Source organism: Anabrus simplex, chromosome 4 (assembly GCF_040414725.1).
Source record: "Anabrus simplex isolate iqAnaSimp1 chromosome 4, ASM4041472v1, whole genome shotgun sequence".
NCBI lineage: Eukaryota > Metazoa > Arthropoda > Insecta > Orthoptera > Tettigoniidae > Anabrus > Anabrus simplex.
In genome coordinates this window covers 228994381-229015917 of record NC_090268.1, presented here as the reverse complement: position 1 = coordinate 229015917, position 21537 = coordinate 228994381, and the positions used below count along the sequence as shown (strand labels likewise).

Sequence of the window (21537 nt, the reverse complement as noted above, 5' to 3'; positions counted from 1 at the left end):
GTAAATTAATGACGGAGTTTGAGAATATCTACATCTCTATAGACGAATACTTCAATAAAAACCAGAATTTGAATGACATAATAGAAATCAAAAGTCCCTTATACGAACAAGTTCCAAAATTATTACAAACATTAAATTTGAAAGAAAGTATTTTTTATAAGTCTTTAATTCCACATCCTTAAAAACTCACAGTAAGCCAACAAACATAACTCCCTCCTCATCCGCCTCTTTCAGTTCCCCTCCGTGCACAATGCTCCGCCCACCCCTCCTTCCCTGACACAACCCCTGCCCCAACTTCCACATGGTTACAATACGAGTAGCAGGAGCACAGCGGCTGTCAGTCATTCTGGTGCAGTCGATAAGTGATGAATATTCAATGTGACGTTTTAAATTAACACTACTTGCAGTACATCTTATACGTCTTCTTTTCATTGCAGACTTATTCAACACGCACTCTGCAATCCAGTTGCAACACCCACACACCATCTAATGTTAATGTTTAAACGTCCCCCATTTGACCAACTTATAACAAGTGGCAGCATTCCAGCTTTAAACCAAGTGTGCTAACTAGTCCCTCTGATATTATTCCACTTATATACAACAAATACGAGAGTGGAGTTCAGTGCCGGTTATGAGATTCTAAAATGCTAAATACAAATAATGATACGTCAACATAATCGTTTTTAAGCCAATCTTATACAGGACTAGCTGATGTACCCGTGCTTCATTACGGAATTCTATATTGGGTACAGAATTCCAGGTTAGGTAGTGTACACATTGTGAGCAAGATTGTATTAAATTACATAGCTCTTAACGTTACGCTAGAAATGTGACGGGGAAGTCGCTAAACGTCTTTTCTCATGTGAAGCCTGGGTTAGGGAATTTTCACTGTAATGGTAGGCCCTCTTGCCTACCATAAGTCACAATCAGGTTGGGGAGTTTTCATTATAATGGCAGACACTCATTCTCCACCTGCCGTTTTACATCCTTGGAAAGACTGTCTATAGTGGTTTCCTCAACTGAAATGAACATAGGTCACTACAATGACGTCAGTAGGAATAGCGTGATTAAAGCAATGCTTTCATATGAAATAATCGATCAAATGAAAAACCACACATTTTCTCACTTTTAACAAACAGTATTACACTGCTGATCTAACAGTCCAAAGTTCCAGAGCTGAAATGACCAAGCAGCAGACAGCCTTGATCCATGAACAGTCTTAATCTTTTTTCGGGGAGGGGGATCAAATAGTGCAGAGTCCCACGGCAGAAACGATGTCATTTTACTAATCTGTTTCCTAGGAGTACCGATGAGTCGGAAAATCTCAATTCACTACACTGGCGGCGGAAAAATCTATCTGACTTCGAGGCAAATTTTTCCTCCAAGCCAGAAGAGATACCCCATCTTCACTGCTAATTTGGATTAAAATTAATCTAGAATTTAATAAAAGTGAAGGGGAAGAAGCTTTTCTTAAGAAACAGCTCTTTTCAGGGTTGAATTTTGAGTTGCATAATGAACTGTGGTGCTATAATTTGGAATAGGTCTAAATTGTAATTTTAGACCAGGTCATACTACACTGCTAAGTGAGCCTCTATTCAAAACAGCGCGTCAGAGTAGGGATCGAATAGCTGGAATAGTGTGATGAACCAGTGTGTTATGTACCAGCAGTATCAGAAAATGTATTAACCAGAGTAATAGCATGCAAAAGAAGCAAGTTAACTAACTCCCCAGCTATTTTCCGCCAATATTCAGTCAGGCTGTTATACTCGGTACGCAGCAGTAATCCCATCTATCGGAGTTGAGCGGCAGCATAAGAGACAAAGAACATCACAGCAAATGATGATCAATGTAATGTTATTATTAATCAATGTTATGCACTTTCAGTATTGTAGGCCTTCACATTTCGTTTTCTTCCAACTCTGAAATACCACTCTTGTCATAATCAGTACGGTAAAACTAAATAAACCATAAATGATCGGAAATTGTATTCTCTATAACTTTTGTTTTGTTTGATTGTGTTAGCCAGCAACCCTAGCGATCTTCAAATCATTATAAACAACATCAGGAGGACCAGTGAAACCTACGGTTTATCCTTGAATATTAACAAGACCAAGCTGATTGTATTCTCAAAAACACCAAAAACAGGCCTCCCTTTACATCAACAACATCGTCCAACATGTATCTTCTATCAAATACCTTGGAACTCTAGTGAACCAGCAATGTGATTCAAAATGCGAAATCTTATCCATGATTGGATAAGCAAAAAATATTTTCAATACCACGAGGACCTTATTCACCAGCCGAGAACTCAACCTCCAGCTCAGAGTTCGAATGCTACGTTATGTCTTTCCTGTCCTTCTGTATGGTTTCAAAGGGTGGACGCTTAGCCTTTTATTGGAGAAGCGTATTGAATCTTTTGAAATTTACTTATACAGAAGAATACTCCGAATATCTTGGGTAGAAAAGAAGACAAATGAAGAAGTCCTCAACATCTTGAACAAGAAGAAAGCGCTTCTCATAATCATCAAGGAGCGTAAGCTCAGCTACCTTGGACACATCATGAGAGGTGAACAATGCGAACTTCTCCGACTGATCATTCAAGGGAAGATTGATGGGAAAAGATCTGTGGGAAGACGGAGAAATTCCTGGCTGAAAGACTTGCGGCGGTGGTATGGACATACGTCGATAGAAATCTTCCGTGCTGCCGTTTTGCGTGTAATCGTAATCAATTGGATCGCCAACCTTCGGAGGGAGACGGCATCATAAGAAGAAGAATAAGAACTTTTGTTATGTAGTACTTTTCGATAGGACCAACAACATAGGTATTTTAATAATAAATTTTAGGCTCCTTCCCCTGAACCACAGTTTCATCCAGGGTGAATGAAATCATTTAGAACTTAGACTGTAGTTTCTTATTCCTCGACTCTATATGAAAATGAAAACCTACAACCTGTTTTCCAGTCATTGACCGGGTCAGGGATGTAATGAATGAAACATATATATAGGCTGTTATTACAATGGGGTCGCCACTCCCAAGGTGATTTGTTAATGAGTGATAAATGCTATGAAATGATAATGGAGAGTGTTGCTGGAATGAAAGATGACAGGGAAAACCCCAGTACCCAGAGAAAAACCTGTCCCGCCTCCGCTTTGTCCAGCACAAATCTCACATGAAGTCACCGGGATTTGAACCACGGTATCCAGCGGTGAGAGGCCGACGCGCTGCCGCCTCGACTCTATATACCAATTTTTATTTAATTCTGTTAACCCATTTTCTTGTAGCTTGGCGTTGATATAGACGTAGCAACAAAAAATACAAATTCATGAATAACTGTTATTATAGCCGATACAGTAAAAATGTATAAGATATAAACGATCGGAAATTTATTCTATATAACTTTAGTTATGTAGTAGCCTATTTATTGATCGGACCACTAATAATATAAATATTTTAAAATTAAATTTCAGGCCTTCCGCTAAACTACCATTTCACTCAGCGTAAATAAAATGATTTATAGCCTAGATTGTAGTGGCTCATTCCCCGACTTTACATACCAATTTTCATTCAATTCTCTTCAGCCGTTTTCTCGTGATGAGTGTACATACAGACAGACAGAAATTACAGAAAAGTAAAAAGTGCATTTCCTTGTTACTGTTGACACGACCGATACAGAAATATTATTCTTTTCAAATTCTGGGGAATGTACAAGCAAAACTCTTATTATATATATATACTAGCAATTGTACCCGTGCTTCGCTACGGTATTCCAGATTGTATACGGATATCGAAGTAAATTACTGTACATGAAGTTAATAATAATTTTTAAATTGCATGTAAATTGGCATAATCCGAGAAAAAGCATAGGGAGGTCCACAGACGATGTTTCCAATGTAAAGTGCGAGTTGTGGAGTTGTGATGATAACGACAGGTGCACTTGTCTACCACAATTCATTATGTTTTAGAAACGTTGAATAGGGTGAAATTTGTGTAAGATTTTCACACAGTGCATTACTTTTCAGATACTTATGCGACAGCTTCAAACATAGAATTTGGCTCACATATGGCTACTGGGTGGGCCAATATTTGTGTAGAATTTGATGATCCCATCTTTCCTATAAGTTAATCAAACCATCAATTGTACGTATACAAAGTGCAAAATTTAGGTAAATACAGAAATAGAGAAAAATTTTATGTATAAGGGATAGAGATACAACAAAAGGTCATAGGACCGAAGTTGTAGATCACTCCAAATTGAACAGAGATTGTGCAATCCATTTTGTGATACGACTTACCATTTAGCCACGAAATACATCGAAAGGAAGGACTGCACCGTCATTAAAATTGCCTCCATATTTCGATATTTTTCGGGGGTAAAAAAATAATTTTTTTAACATCTCGTAAATTTTCTGTCGGTTACATGCTAAAAGCTATAATTTTGCAAAATTTCATTTTTCTAACTTGTCTGGGAGATTGTGCTGCGATCTTGATATGGGGGAGTGGGTTAAAAATCAGGACTTTAAGGAAACTTTTAAGCCCATAAAACCTGTAGGTTCTGGATAAATATCACCGACTGTGTTCTTATGCAGGTTTGAAACTCCCAGCATGTACCCCTCAGAGAATTATGAGAATTTGAGATTTTTCTAGGGATCCTGAAGTCATCAGGTTGTCTGGTACCAAGTTTTAAATTTCTAAGATGCCTAGAATGGTCTCACTAATTTACGCCTGTTTTCATTTTTACGCCTTAATTTATATATATACATATACAATACAGTATATAGAGATCGCGCCAAACAGACTTCCATTTATTAGTGTGGATAATATTTTACCCGCTTCCCTAGTGGTTCCAGGGGCGTCTTACTCCCACAGTACGTTTTCCAGGTAGTAAGTCATACTTGAACATACACACGTCCATTATCTCGGTCATTTCTGACAATTTATTTTTTCACCCTTTCTCACAACCTATGCCAAAGGGGGCTGAAGTTAGACTTTAAACATCCGGAATGTTACTATTCATCTCAGCGACCCGGAAAACTATGGATTCGGCAGTATATTCGATTGCTATTATATCTCACTCCCCCTTCCCCCACCCTAAAAGGGGGCTAAACTTTGAGTTTTAAAAATCGGACTGTTACTATTCATCTCAGCGACCCCGAAAAGTATGGATTCGACACTAATTTCGATGATTTGTATATCTCACTCCCCTTCCCCCCCCTACCCCCCGCCCCTAAGGGTTCCTAGGGTGTTTTACCCCCATGTGGTTTGTCTCCTGATACTAAAAATTTGGAGTGTCACTATTCACCTCAGCGACTATGTATTTGACACTATTATTTCTATATGTCACTCTCCCATCGCCGCCCCCACCACGAAGGGGGCTGAACTTGGACTTTAAAAAATTCTGGAGTGTCACTGTTCATCTCAGCGACCCCGAAAAGTATGGATTCGACACTATTTTTGATGATTTTTATATCTTAGCCCCCTCGCCCCCCCCTGCCCCTAAGGGTTCCTGGGCTGTCTTACCCCCACGTGGTTTGTCTCCTAATACTAAAAATCCGGAGTGTACAATTCACCTCAGCGACCCCGAAAACTATGCATTCGACACTATTTTCGTTTAATTTTATATATCACTCCCCCTCGCCCCCACCCCAAAGGCGGTTGAACTAGAACTTTAATTAAAAATCCGGAGTGTCACTATTCATCTCAGCGACCCCAAAAAGTATGGATTCGACAGTATTTTTGTTAATTTGTTTATTTGACCCCCATCGCGCCCCCCCCCCCCCGCCCCTAAGGTTTCCTGGGCTTTCTTACCCCCACGTTGTTTGTCTCCTGATACTAAAAATCCAGAGTATACAATTCACCTCGGCGACCCCCGAAAACTATGTATTCGACATTATTTTCGTTTAATTTTATATATCACTCCCCCCTCGCCCCCCATGCGAATGGGAGCTGAACTTTGGCATTTGAAAAATGGGGAGTGTCACTGTTCATCTCAGCGACCCCGAAAACTGTGGATTAGGCACTTTTTCCGATTATTTTTATACCTTGCCCCACCTGACCCCCCCACCCTTAAGGGAGCTATGGATGGCTTACCCCCACAGTGCTCGTCTCCAGATAGTAAGTCATAAGTGTACCAAGTTTGGATGAAATGGCTCCAGTGGTTTAGGAGGAGATGTGTCATTTACACACACACACACACACACACACACACACACACACACACATGCATACATCCATTTTTATATATAGTAAGAAGAAGATTATGCTTGCTTTATTGTTACATAGAGAAATTTTATTTTGAACACTGCAGAGATCTAAACTTAAACTGTATATCCAAATAAATTATTCGAATCCGAGGAATGAATATTACTTCGCTCGCGGCATGGCCCACTCATGAGAATGGCTTCAATAATATTAGTCATCAGTTTCAGAGTCGTGTTCATTGCAGAGGGCAGGATTCTTATTCTTAAGAAGGATAATTGGTGCCACAATCGTCCGCCCTAAGATGTTCGAGGGTACTCCAGGTGACTCCAAGTCTTTCGAAGCTCTGTCGTGTAGTCGATAGACTTGTAACTGTGTAGAACATCGGGTAATGCTTGTAAAAGTTGCTTGTTGAAAGAAATGAATGACATGATATATGATAGCAAGAATGAAGAGGATGAAACCCGGCGCCGGCACATATGCCACTCCTCTTGAATAGCTCAAGACTTAACGTCCCAATCCGACGGACGAATCATCATCAACACCGTCATATGCCCTCACACCATATAAGATCAAAAACAGCTTCCTACCTCTTGGACGTAAAATGGCTCCTTGAATATTGTGTTCTCTACCTATCTTATTACGTTGCCTAGCGACAGCGACTCTTATGCATTTAATCGTGGTGACAGCACATTGGATTGTCATATCCCAATGCACGTTTTCCGATGGTTTTTCGTTCATAACTCACCAACGAAATCAAAAATGAAAATTCCGGCTTCGAGGTGCATTCGGACCCCTTTCCATCTACCTATGTTCAAAATTTCAGATCTCTACGTGCTGTAGATTTTGCTGGGCATCGCGCACACACAGACAAACACTTCCTTTTATATATATAGAAGATATATTATACTCTTAATGATGGACAACTATATAACACACCAATATTAATACGTAAATTGTTTTTCCATGACGTATAAGTTTTAAAGGATACTTATGTTCTCATGGTGATTTTAACCAGATTTTCTAGGTACAAATTATAGTAAGTGTTATGTTTCAAATAATCTTCTTCGAATAATCTCGAACTGGAACAAAGTTTTAGACATTTTAGACATTCAAGCTTTGAAGAATCCAACATAATTGTCACTGAATTGTAAAATAATTTTTATTCAGTATACTTAGAATTAGTTAAGAGACTATCACAGCCAAGCTGTTAGTTTTATATGCTTTATAATCATAACTGTTTTCAGACAAAACTAGAATTTGTAAATTAGATTTTATGACTGTAATTATAGAATCCACTAGTACATTATTGAACATAATCAGGATCCTGATTTGATTTTGAGGTGCAATGATGTTTGATGATGCTTGACAAACAGGTGAAATATGTCCAGTTAGACAATAATACCAATATAAATGGTCCATTATTGGACATTATAAATTTTCCAACTAACTCATTCCTTGTTGCCAACGTTTCGCACCAGTGTGCTAAGTTGGGCTCATCAATTGGTAAATAGCATACCACGGAGGCCACTGCATAGGCTACTTGGAGCCACCGGCAGTGTCAATGCACTATGAGAAACTTTATCTCATTACAAAAAATGGATGCCTGCCTGACCATCAGATGATATAGATGTTGATTCCCTTAGGGAACCTGAAATATTTGTCCCGAATGAGTAAATTGATGATACCAATATAAATGGTCCGTTATTGGACATTATAAATTTTCCAGCTAACTCATTCCTGGTTACCAGCGTTTACCCCCAATGTGCTAAGTTGGGCTCATTAGTTGGTAAATAGCACACCCACCAAGACACATGGCTAGTGCATACCATGGAGGCCACTGCATAGGCTACTTGGAGCCACCAAAAGTGCCAATGCACTATGAGAGACTTTATCTCATTACCAAAAATGGATGCCTGCCTGGCCATCAGATAATATAGATGTTGATTAAGTAAATTTATAATACCAATATAAATGGTCCATTATTGGATATCCAGGAATAAATTAGCTGGAAAACATATTATGTCCAGGAATGAGTTAGCTGGAAAATTTATAATGTCCAAAAATGGACCATTTATATTGTAATTATAAATTTACTCATTCGGAACAAATATTTCAGGTTCCCTATGGGAATCAACATCCATATCATCTGATGGCCAAGCAGGCATCCATTTTTGGTAATGAGACAAAGTCTCTCATAATGCACTGGTACTGCCGGTGGATCCAAGTAGCCTACGCAGTGGCCTCCACGGTATGCACTAGCCATGCGTCTTGGTAGGTGTGCTATTTACCAACTGTTGAGCCCAACTTAGCACACTGGGGTGAAACGCTGGCAACCAGGAATGCGTTAGCTGGAAAATTTATAATGTCCAATAACGGACCATTTATATTGGTATTATAAATTTACTCATTCGGAACAAATATTTTAGGTTCTCTATGGGAAACGTGTAATCTACATAGTGTGTCCAGTGTTGAATGCCGTTAATCTTACCAATGATGTGAGAACGTTCTAAATGATCGATGTAAATATCTGCAAGGATCCCTGAAGCTGGTGACTCCATGGGAAGACCTATCTGTTGGTAAATGACAGTATTGAAAGTGAAGAAATTGTTATTCAGTTTAAATTTCAGAATCCCAATAAATTCATCTATTTCGCCTATTCTTAAATTGCTGAATTTGGAAAGATTGTTCTTGATGATCAATTGTACGGTGTTGTTAACATTGAATAACAATGTCTTCACTTTCAGTAATGTCATTTGCGAACAGATAGATTTTTCCATGAGGTCACCAACTTCAATGATCCTTGTGGATATTTACATCGATCATTCAGAACATTCTCACACCATTGGTAAGATTAACGGCATTCAACACTGGACACGCTATGTAGATGACACGTTTGGTATTTTTGACTCCCGTGTTACTAACAGCAATACAGTACTTGAATTTCTCAACTCCATTGATCCACATATAAAATTCACCATAGAGTCATAAATTAGTAATGCCCTTAATTACCTGGACTTAACCATTATGCACAACTGCAACAACACTTTATCCTTTAAAATATACATGGAAACCCACCCACACCATCAATGCCATCCAATGAACTTCTATGCACCCAGACATACATAAGAAAGCAGCTTACAATAGCATGGTACTCAGAGCATTAACTGTCCCTTTATCCCGCAAGAATTATCTAAAAAAAGAAATTCATACTATTTACAATATTGCAGAACACAACGATTTCAGTAGAACCTTCATCAGTAGAATCAATAGATATAAAAATATAAGAGCAGACCGCAGACTACCCTAGAAAAGATTCCGCTCCTAAAGAGAAGTTACCACCTTTTTTTTTTTTCCAAGCTGCTTTACGTCGCATCAACACATATAGATCTTACGGCGACAATGGGATAGGAAAGGCTAGGAGTGGGAAGGAAGCATCTGTGGCCTTAATTAAGGTACAGCCCCAGCATTTGCCTGGTGGTGTGAAAATGGGAAACCATGGAAAACCATCTTCAGGGCTGCCGACAGTGGGGTTCGAACCAACTATCTCCTGAATACTGGATACTGGCTGCACTTACGCGACCGCAGCTTCTCGAGCTCGGTTTTACTACTTTCAGTAATGGTTGCATTTACCAAATTTCTAATATCTTTAACCTTTTAAGTACTGAGTTACCAGTTTACTCTTTGGTACCTCAGTGCTGAGTTTTGTCATTCATTTTGTAGAAGCTTCAGTTTTTAACCTATCCGTGCGGTAATTAGCTTAAAATATTTACAAATGTTGGTTCTTTATGAATCTAAGTGCAAATGGAAAATATTATTTTGAGAGGAAACAAAATTACACTTTTTGTGCCTACGCGTACATCATCTTTATACAAAGTAAAAAGCCCAAAAATTATTTCCTAAAAATCTGTTGGCAACTAATACATATAACTCCTTACAAGTATATAAGTTGATATTTTAAAATACTTGCCAAACCTGGAATTTCTAATATCTTTAATCTTTTAAGTACTGAGTTACCAATTTGGAAAGTGGTGACAGCTGAATGTTTTCCGCTAGTTCTTTGTGATAGTTTCATCAACAGCCAGCTGCACCCACTCCACTGGTAGAATAGCTTTTTAAAAATCATTGATTTTGGGGTTGTCATCAAACACTACTTGGCTCCCAGAGTCTCTCACAGTTACTTGAAAGTCTGGTGGAGAAAAGTCATCCTTCCGCCACGAAAATTGTGATGAAATAACTCTTGAACTTGACGTGTTTCTCTTCCTTCGTGTAGAAGGAGGCTCTGTTCCTTTCTCACTTACAATATTTTCAGCACTCTCTCTATCACTCACTTTCAAAATCGCTGAACAATACATTAAAATCATCACCTTCATTATCACTTTCCATTGTAGTTAATAAGTAAAATAATAATAATAATAATAATAATAATAATAATAATAATAATAATAATAATAATAATAATAATAATAATAATAATAATCGTATGGCCTCGGCTACGTGTGCAGACATTTTGACTTGATGCCATCTGGCTGTCTGCTCGTCATATTCGACGTTCCGTTTTACTCTAGGCCCACTAGATAGCAGACAGAGTAAACCGGATCTCTCTTGGACGTCTATGGCTGAGATTTAATGAATTTTGTTGGGTAAATACCAAATGTATCACCAGAGACCTCTTACATGCCAACATCGTATGACATGGAGTGTCGAATGGACTTTTTTCCACCCTTCAAAAATCCGACTACCTCTGCCAGGTTTGAACCCGCTATCTTGGGATCCGGAGACCGACATTCTACCACGAAACCACAGAGGCACCTGTAGTTAATAAGTGAAAGATCATTTGATCCGACATAACATCGCCGTGAGAGCAACTAGCTTGTTGTTCCGCCATGCTTGTGCACTTCACACATGAGCTCCACAGACGTCTACACACAGCTCTGTAAGTTACTTCCCGAAGCTGTAAGCCATGATCAATTAGTTCTTCAAAATGCCCAACAGATGGCAGAATATGCCAGAGATCGAATCGGCACTCGAGAGTGAACCGGGAAACTAAAAACATTAAAGTTCTCATGCACTGACACGGCCGATCCACTGCTACACCCGTCTATAGGCAGGCGTTAAAAAACACAACAAATGTTTGTGGGTTACTGTAGTCACATCCTAGTTCGTGAATGATGGGCAACGGCTGAGTGGCCTAGTAAGTGGTCCCGAGAGTCGGGATACCAGTTGCTATGGAATGGAAGTGGGCATCTCGGACATATTCTGAGTCATGGCCCTCCTTGTGCTCAGGCGACTAGGACAATACAATTCACCGGTGGTCCATAACCCGTTAGAGGAGAGATCCTCACTTGGACTATGTGCAAGTAGGGTAGCATCCTGCTCCATGAATTTACCGAGCTCAGAACATTTTAAGCAAGTCTCGGACCTATGGGAGTAACGGAGTCCCATTTCCATTTGACTGGCGAGGTACTCCTTGGAAACAACTTGGAGAACGAAATGGAATTCGATGGGGAGCTATCAATATTAATGGGGCTTATGGAAGAAAGAAAGTAGAACTGGCTGAGTCAGCAAAGAGGATGCATCTGGATGTGCTAGGAGTAAGTGATTTTTGGGTAAGGTGAGATAACGAGGAAGAGGTAGGAGATTATAAACTGTACTTGACGGGTGTTAGAAAGGGAAGGGCAGAGTCTGGGGTAGGGCTCTATATCAGGAATACCATTGCACGCAACATAGTTTCTGTTAGGCACGTAAATGAGCGAATGATGTGGAGTAGATTTGTCAGTTGGAGGAATTAGGACTAGAATTGTGTCCGTGTATTCACCATGTGAGGGTGCAGATGAGGATGAAGTTGACAAGTTTTATGAAGCATTGAGTGACATTGTAGCCAGGGTCAACAGCAAGGATAGAATAGTGCTAATGGGCGATTTCAATGCGAGAGTTGGGAATAGAACGGAAGGATTCGAAAGGGTGATTGGTAAATGTGGGGAAGATATGAAAGCTAATGGGAATGGGAAGCGTTTGCTGGACTTCTGTGCTAGTATGGGTTTAGCTGTTATGAATACATTCTTCAAGCATAAGGCTATTCACTGCTACATATAGGAGGCTAGGGGTACCAGATCCATAATAGACTATATCTTAACAGTCTTTGAATTCAGGAAATCTGTTAGGAATATACGAGTTTTCTGCAGATTTTTCGATGATACAGACCTCTATCTGATCTGTAGTGAACTAAGTATCTCTAGGCCTAGGGTAGAGAAAGTGAAATCTGTCTGCAAACGAATAAGGGTAGAAAATCTCCAGACCAAGGAAATTCAAAGGAAGTATATGGATATGCTTGGTGAGAAGTTTCAAACAGTAGACAGTAAGCAAGTTCAGAATATAGAAAGTGAATGGGTGGCATACAGGAATGCTGTAGTAAAAACAGCAATGGAATGCCTAGGAACAACTGTGTGTAAAGTTGGGAAAAGGCGAACATCTTGGTGGAATGATGAAGTGAGAGCAGCTTGTAAACGTAAAAAGAAGGCTTATCAGAAATGGCTCCAAACAAGGGCTGAGGCAGACAGGGATTTGTATGTAGATGAAAGAAACAGACCGAAACAAATAGTTGTTGAATCCAAAAAGAAGTCATGGGTAGATTTTGGTAATAACCTGGAAAGGCTAGGTCAAGCAGTAGGGAAACCTTTCTGGACAGTAATATAGAATCTTAGGAAGGGAGGGAAAAAGGAAATGAACAGTGTTTTGAGTAATTCAGGTGAACTCATAATAGATCCCAGGGAATCACTGGAGAGGTGGAGCGAATATTTTGAACATCTTCTCAATGTAAAAGGAAATCATCCTGTTGGTGTTGCGAACATCCAAGTTCATGAGGAGGAGGAAAATGATGTTGGTGAAATTATGCTTGAGGAAGTGGAAGGGATGGTAAATAAACTCCATTGTCATAAGGTAGCAGGAATAGATGAAATTAGACCTGAAAAGGTGAAGTATAGTGGGAAGGAAGGGATGAAATGGCTTCATAGAGTAGTAAAATTAGCCTGGAGTGATGGTAAGGTACCTTCAGATTAGACAAAAGCAGTAATTGCACCTATCTATAAGCAAGGGAACAGGAAGGATTGCAACAACTATCGTAGTATCTCATTGATTAGTATACCAGGCAAAGTATTAACTGGCATCTTGGAAGGGAGGGTGCGATCAGTCGTTGAGAGGAAGTTGGATGAAAACCAGTGTGGTTTCAGCCCACAGAGAGGCTGTCAGGATCAGATTTCCAGTATGCACCAGGTAATTGAAAAATGCTACGAGAGGAATAGGCAGTTGTGTTTATGTTTCGTAGATCTAGAGAAAGCATATGACAGAGTACTGAGGGAAAAGATGTTCGGCATACTGGGGGACTATGGAATTAAAGGTAGATTATTAAAATCAATCAAAGGCATTTATGTTGACAATTGGGCTTCAGTGAGAATTGATGGTAGAATGAGTTCTTGGTTCAGGGTACTTACAGGGGTTTAGACAAGGCTGTAATCTTTCACCTTTGCTGTTCTTAGTTTACTTGGATCATCTGCTGAAAGGTATAAATGGCAGGGAGGGATTCAGTTAGGTGGAAATGTAGTAAGCAGTCTGGCCTATGCTGACGACTTGGTCTCAATGGCAGATTGTGCAGAAAGCCTGCAGTCTAATATCTTGGAACTTGAAAATATGTGCAATGAGTATGGTATAAAAATTAGCCTCTCGAAGACTAAATTGATGTCAGTAGGTAAGAAATTCAACAGAACTGAATGTCAGATTGGTGATACAAAGCTAGAACAGGTCGATAATTTCAAGTATTTAGGTTTTGTGTTCTCCCAGGATGGTAATATAGTAAGTGAGATTGAATCAAGGTGTCGTAAAGCTAATGCAGTGAGCTCGCAGTTGCGATCAACAATATTCTGTAAGAAGGAATTCAGCTCCCAGACGAAACTATCTTTACATCGGTCTGTTTTCAGACCAACTTTGCTTTACTGGAGCGAAAGCTGGGTGTACTCAGGATATCTTCTTCATAAGTTAGAAGTAACAGACATGAAAGTAGCAAGAATGATTGCTGGTAAAAAACAGGTGGTAACAATGGCAGGATGGTACTCGGAATGAGGTGATAAAGGCTAATTTAGGAATGAACTCGATGGATGAAGCTGTACGCATAAACCGGCTTCGGTTGTGGGGTCATGTGAGGCGAATGGAGGAGGATAGGTTACCTAGGAGAATAATGGACTATGCTATGGAGGGTAAGAGAAGTAGAGGTAGACCAAGACGTATGTATGTAAAATAGTGTTTAGAACCTCCCACACCAACTTCAAACTCATTTTCAATCCACACACTGTCAACAATAACAATAATAACTTTAATAATAGATATTTGAACTCCAGAGTTTACAAATTAAATGCCAATCCTGTAATTCCAGCTATGTTCGTCAAACAGGCTGCAATTTTGTCATAAGATACACCGAACATCGCAACGCTCTCAAATATAATAATTTTTCAGCTATGAACCTCAAATTATCTGTCAGTCGCCTCAGCTGTATAACAGAAAACCTGATACATGTTCATAGAGATACAGGTTTCTATTGTGAAATGCTTAGTAGGTGTTGTATACAAGCCGCCTAAAGCTCACTATCTGAATGACTTAGAGACTGATCTTAACAGACTGTTACGTATGTACGAACATGTTATAATGATGGGAGACTTCAATACAAACCTTCTAGATCCATATTCTTCCGAAACCACCCATCTATTGAATACGTTTCAGGCATGCGGTATGGCGATCCTCTCACTTTCTCCCACTCACCACACTAAAACTTCACACATACTACTGGACCTAATAGTAACGAACAACCCTGACAGAGTATTACATCACGGCCGGACATCTGTTCCCGTACTGTCCATGACATTATCTTTATGACTTACGCACAGCAATTCCCCGAACATACACCTAAGTACATGACTTACAGAGACTATAGCCGTATTGGCAACGAAAAATTATAGAAAGACACTTTTTCGATGCCGTGGCAGGAGATAACTCATAAAACTAACATTGACGACATGGTCACCACTTTCAGAAACATGATACTACATATTTTTGACAAACAAGCCCCTCTATGAACAGCACGCATCTGTAAAAGACTTTCCCCCTGGCTAAATGATGATATTAGAGCAATGATGGCTAAGCGGGATGCAGCTCATAAGAAATATAAACATTACCCGACAGAGGAAAACTTTATCTATTACAAACGACTACGTAATAAAACGACTCAGACAGTAAGAAACACTCGACTACGGTACGCCCATGACCTTACAAAACCTGATGTAAGACCCGCTACCTCACGGAAGTCAATCCGGCAATTTGGATTAAATAAACCGGACAAGGTAGATGATTTGGAGATTTCTCTTGATGAATTGAATAATCACTTCGTATCCTCCCATGTACAATTACACAAAGAAGCAGAAGAAAATCTTTTGAGTGTAAATTACAACACACAACCTGTAGGTAGAGTCAAATTTTATTTTAGTTATGTCTCACTCCTTCAAGTGAAAGTGGCTATCTTGCGAATTAAAACTAAATCCATAGGGGTGGATAATATATGTATTATAATGCTAAAGAAAATTATTGAGGCTATTATCCCAGTATTGACATTCATATACAACTTCTCCCTAAAAAACAGTGTATTTCCAATTGTCTGGGAAATGGCCCTGGTACATCCTTTACCGAAAACAATTTTCGTAGACTAAACAGTGATAACTGACCTATTAATATACCGTCTATAATAGCCAAGGGACTCAAACACATTGTGCATAATGAAATCACGAACTATCTCAACGACCACGACATACTAGACCCACAGCAGCCAGGTTTCTGATGCAATCACAGTACATGTACTACCTTACTAAGTGTGACTGATGATATCAGACAGGCTATTGATGAGCAAAAACTGGCAGTTATAGTATTATTGGACTTCAGCAAAGCATTTGACTCTGTAGACCATGAGTTGCTCCTATCCATACTTTATCGCATACGGTTGTCCTAGAGTATGCTGAGATGGATGGGAGCCTATTTACACGAACGTCAACAACGTGTCGTCAATCGAGGTACCTTTTCTTCGTGGCGATATGTGAACACAGGTGCTCCACAAGGGTCAACCCTAGCTCCCTTGCTATTTTCTGTCTATATCAACGACTTAGCTAAACAGCTGACACAATGTAAATGTCACATTTATGTTGATGACGTACAGTTGTACATCCATGCAAAGCCAACAGATGTTTTGAAAGCAGTCGAGCAAATTAACATGAATCTAGAGGCCATAAGCATTGGACTTATTTTAAATCCAAAAATATCTCAAACCATAGCAGTTGCCCACCCAAGACGTACTTCCAGTAATTACCGCATGTCCATCCCTGACGTACGACTTCAAAACCAAGCTTTACCCTTTTGCAACAGCGTAAAAAATCTCGAGTAATCATTGACCAGCACTTCTTGTGCATGGATAAGACAATATCTTCTGCGAGTGGACAAGTTTTCACGATGCAGTTTAAAGAAGAAACTAGTTGAAACCCTCGTTCTTCCAATATTTGATTATTCTGACTTAGTTTACAAAGATGCAAAAACCGAGCTTCGAGATAAACTTCAATGTGTACAGAATGCCTGTGTAAGATTTATATGTAATCTGAAATTTTCAGAATTGGACAAATTAATTGTAAATATTAGTAGGTTTGTCTATATTATTATTATTATTATTATTATTATTATTATTATTATTATTATTATTATTATTATTATTATTATTATTATTATTATTATTATTTCAATTCGTTGTATGTTAATTTTTTGCAGGTATTATATTATTATACTGAGGAAATGTAATGTTAATTTAAATTGTGTTTTACAATATATATTTTATGTACAGTAGGATAGCACAGTAGCATAGTAATTTGTTTGTCTCTTTTTTTTTAAATTCAGTATTCAAATATTTTTATGTTATTTATGTATTTCACTGGTTAAGTGTAAGACATGGACACGTGTCCCTAACTTTGCCAGTTAAAATAAACCATATCTATCTATCTATCATATAGAATTCAGTCACGAATACACATCAATAGATAAAGATCTTAAGATCTTGCATTATGAGCAAAAAGGCACCTTGCTCAATGTTCTCGAGAGCATCCACATCGATTTAGATCAGTTAATGAACCCCTCTCATAATTTAAAAGAAATCAACAAAAAATAGATCATTATACTTAAAACATTCATTCCATATATTTGTCAGAACTTCTATAATAAAAACAAACCTGCCTCCATCTCTCCATCTCTCCAACTCACCACCACTCCCCCCTCCCCCCTCTTCCCACCAGCTCTGCACCCCCTCCCCTTCCCCCTTCACTCCTCCCATCCTCGCAAACACAGCTGCGCCAACAATGGACACGATCGCAAGAATGGGACCGTTAACTTTGAGAAGTTCAGGCCGTTTTTGAGAGGACAACCACTTAATAAGTAAGTTTAAAAGTTTCTTCACACTTATTCTTCATTTTTTACTTATCAGCCCAAGTTTCTCATACAACCTAATTTTTCCATTACAGATTAGAACTTCATTGACGGTTTCCACTATGGTCACATACAGTTCACCATGCATCTGTTATCTTCTCTAACACAGCCTCTCAATTTTTTCACTGCGCTCCTGACTATTGATAATAAGGAAAAAAACACCTAGCCAACACTGGAAACAATCATCGAGAACGGGACCACTAAAATTGAGAGTGCTACTATTCTAAAATTTGAAATTCATTGGCAGTTTTCCATCATGTGTCACATACATTTCACCTGGCACCTGTCTCCTCTCAAACTTAGATTCTCAAGTTTTTCGCTACACTCTTAACTATCTTGATTTACGAGTTTCACATGAAGACACGTGAAGACATCGTTTAAGTAAATACTTCTTAAGGGACCTACAACATTACCAATGATCGCAAGATTATGTACAACTATGGACTCTAAAACGGGAATGAAAATACATGCAAAGCACGCACAATCAAGTCCTTGAAATGTTTTATACTCAATTATTTTAATGTATTTTAATATGTTCTGTGTATTTTAATGTGTTTATTGCATTTGTACATATAACTTAGATTTAAGCTTAGAGTAGATTGTACAGTCAAAGTTCTAGTCCTGAAGAAGATAGTTTTATACTCATGTATCTGAAGGTCAAATCATAATATATAACCAACTCACACTCAACATGCCCAATATGGACACAATCAGATATGGTGTTTCCTTACGACAGGGTAATGCCAATTATTGCTTGATATAAATGTAAAGGTATTTATGTTCAGCTGATGACCAATTAGGGTCGAAACCGGTACTGTAAGCTAATTCTTACAATAAAACAGTATTGATAAGGTGGAAATCCTTTCTTATCTGTACATACCCCTCTTAACTATTCATGGTGATAGTGACTCTACATAGACAGACTGTCAATTCTGAATTTTTAACACAGTGATTTCATCCTCTTTTTTTAATTATATCACACTGCAAAATTTTTAGACTAAGAGGTCCACAACCTCACTATAAACACTTATTATTCGTTTCTGTCTTATTTCATTTGTTTTCATTCTTTTCTTCGTAGATTATACACACTTTTTAGCTTCAATTACAGTATTGTAAAAATGTTAACTTTTTTCACTGAAGATGTGTCGAACGAGTTGATTATTACTCCATCTAATGATGGAAATATTTCAATTGTTTTTTTTATTTCCGTCATGTCTCTTTTGTTTTTCATTTGTTCCTTCATTATGTTTTTAACACATTTTTAGCTTCTATTATGTAAATAACTTTAACCCCCTTTTTTCACTGAAGATAGCTCAAATGAGTCAAAACATGATTGACTTTTATTACTCCATCTAAGGATGGATTTATGTGATTTATTGAATAGGAGGACACATAGTGAAAACCGTCAATACGGAATGATTCTAATATCTTGTAATGGCTAAGTAAACGATGACTTAATTTTAATACTCTACACTGAAATTAAATAAGAATGTGATACACCTCAAGATATTGCAGAGCGCATCACTGATTTGCAAGGTTAGATTGTATTTTCTCATGTCTGGTAAGACTATTCCCATCTACATTTATAGTGAGAAGGTTATCACTTTTCTACTGGCGCTTGGAATATGTTCTCATTGTACATATAGTACGGTTAAGTTAGGTGACTCTGAATAAGAAAACAAACATTTGCCACAAAATGCGATCGGGCATCTTCGGTACCGTATCGTTTTCTCACTATGTACACTTGCAAACCCACTCCTCGACATTCAAAGGCGATGATATAGATGTTGATTCCCATAGGGTACATGAAATATTTGTCCTGAATGAGTAAATTTATAATACCAATATAATGGGCCGTTATTGGACATTATAAATTTTCCAGCTAAATCATTCTTGGTTGCCTGTGTTTCGCCCTCGTATGCTAAGTTGGGCTCATCAGTTGGTACTTAACATGCCTGGTGTGCACTGATCAGTTGGTACTTAACACACCTGGTGTGCTAAGTACCAACTGATGAGCCCAACTTAGCATACGAGGGCAAAACACATGCAACCAAGAATGATTTAGCTGGAAAATTTATAATGTCCAATAACAGACCATTATATTGGTATTATTCAAAGGCAATGTCAGAGTTGATCAGTAATGCCTGTCAACTGCTGTTCTCTAAAAGAAAATTCAAAATGAAAGAGGATAACAGGTTTTCGTAATAAATGCATAAATAACTTGGCCAATAGCAGTTGTTAACTCTTTAGAAATAAAGGTGGAAGTAAAAGATCGCTTAATTTTTAATGTTATATACCGAAATTAAGTAAGAATGTGATACACCAAGATATGGCAGAGTACATCACTGATTCAGAGGACAGTTTATATTTTCTTAAATTTCGGAAAGCCATGCAATTTTGTAGCGAGTAGGTTATATCTCTAGGTGCGCTTGAAATCCGTTTTCATGATACATAGACGGTTAGGTTAGGTTAGGTGACGTTGTTTGAAGAAGAAAACTGGAATGTTTACCACAGAGGTCTCTGGAGTGATAATATAATTTTTTCAGAATTAAATTAAACATACACTTTCACGTAGTATCGGATTTTGAAAAAAACAAACGAGCAAGCTATAGCATGGACATTATCTGTGAAAACACAAGTTTTGAACAAACTAATTGCCGTTTTATACCGATTTTAATGTGTAAGGGCTTTTTTCCAACTTTTGCAGAAAATCGGATATAAAAACAATCCGTTATAGCGAGTAAATTTTTCGCCATTACGAATTCATGCTATAACGGCCTGCTACTGTATAAGCACAATGACAGATCAGTTTTGGAAGTGGAAGCTACAGAGTGAGGATACAAGGACAAATGCAAAAACATAATAGAATAAGGACAATCTCCACATCTTCATATACAGTATTGCCTTCTTGAAGATATAGTCTCTCCTCATCTATTCCAATTCTTCTACATCCATATTTTCTCAGCCCCTGATGAGCTCATTTCTGCTTCCCAGCTTCATGAGGAGGACAGGGATTAACTCTTATTGAGGAGCCATCTTGACAGTTCTTTAGCCCTGATGTGGAAAGTTTTGGATATCAAGGATACCGGATAAACACAGGAAAAGACAAAAGTTAAAGATGAACACAGGTGATTAAAGACTTGGAACACAAGACAAACACAGAAGTGAAAAGGATCCCAACAGGTCAGTACACAGTTAAGAGGAACAGAGTGTCTGATCAAGTCATATCGAGAAAAATAAGAACATGAAAAGTAACACGCCAATAAGATGAACACAGTAACAGGTTAGTATAAAAAATGGGAGTGATGTAGACTAGGAACACAGGACAAGCAAGCAGGCAAAATTACTGAAGTATGAGCAGGTGAGAGGATGGGGAGTAAATGACATTCTCTTTCCAGTGTGGTATTATTTTCTTTAAATTCCTCCTTCTCTTTTTGTACTTGCATGAAGATATATATATGGACTGTAATACGAGAGTAAATTTTGTTTTAATCTAGAATTTTTCTCAGATTATTTGAGCTGGATAGTTTCTCTTTAAAAGTATCTTCTCCCCATTATTTTCAGTGTATTTCACCAAGCTATCAACCCTTGTATTGTGCTGGTGGTGTCTGTGGACTGGTGTTGACGAAAGAGAAAAAGGACCATTGTCCAGAACGTTGCTCATCCTTCAAGCAATGTTCCACTTGTCTCAGCCATACCCACTGTGGGTGAGTACTAGGACAGTATATGTATTAATCATACTAGGATATTTGCAAAGTTATGTCAGGGAAATCACAAATCTTTTT

At 38.3% G+C, this 21537-nt stretch overlaps 1 protein-coding gene across 1 annotated transcript in view; it reads left to right on the top strand.

The window, feature by feature from the left end:
• The window catches only part of Megf8 (multiple EGF like domains 8), a 461373-nt gene that overhangs the window by 343840 nt on the left and 95996 nt on the right, over positions 1–21537 (top strand). Inside the window, exon 32 of the mRNA XM_067145403.2 lies at positions 21317–21459. Coding sequence (XP_067001504.2) covers positions 21317–21459 — 143 coding nt within the window. The remainder of the gene's footprint in view (positions 1–21316; positions 21460–21537) is intronic.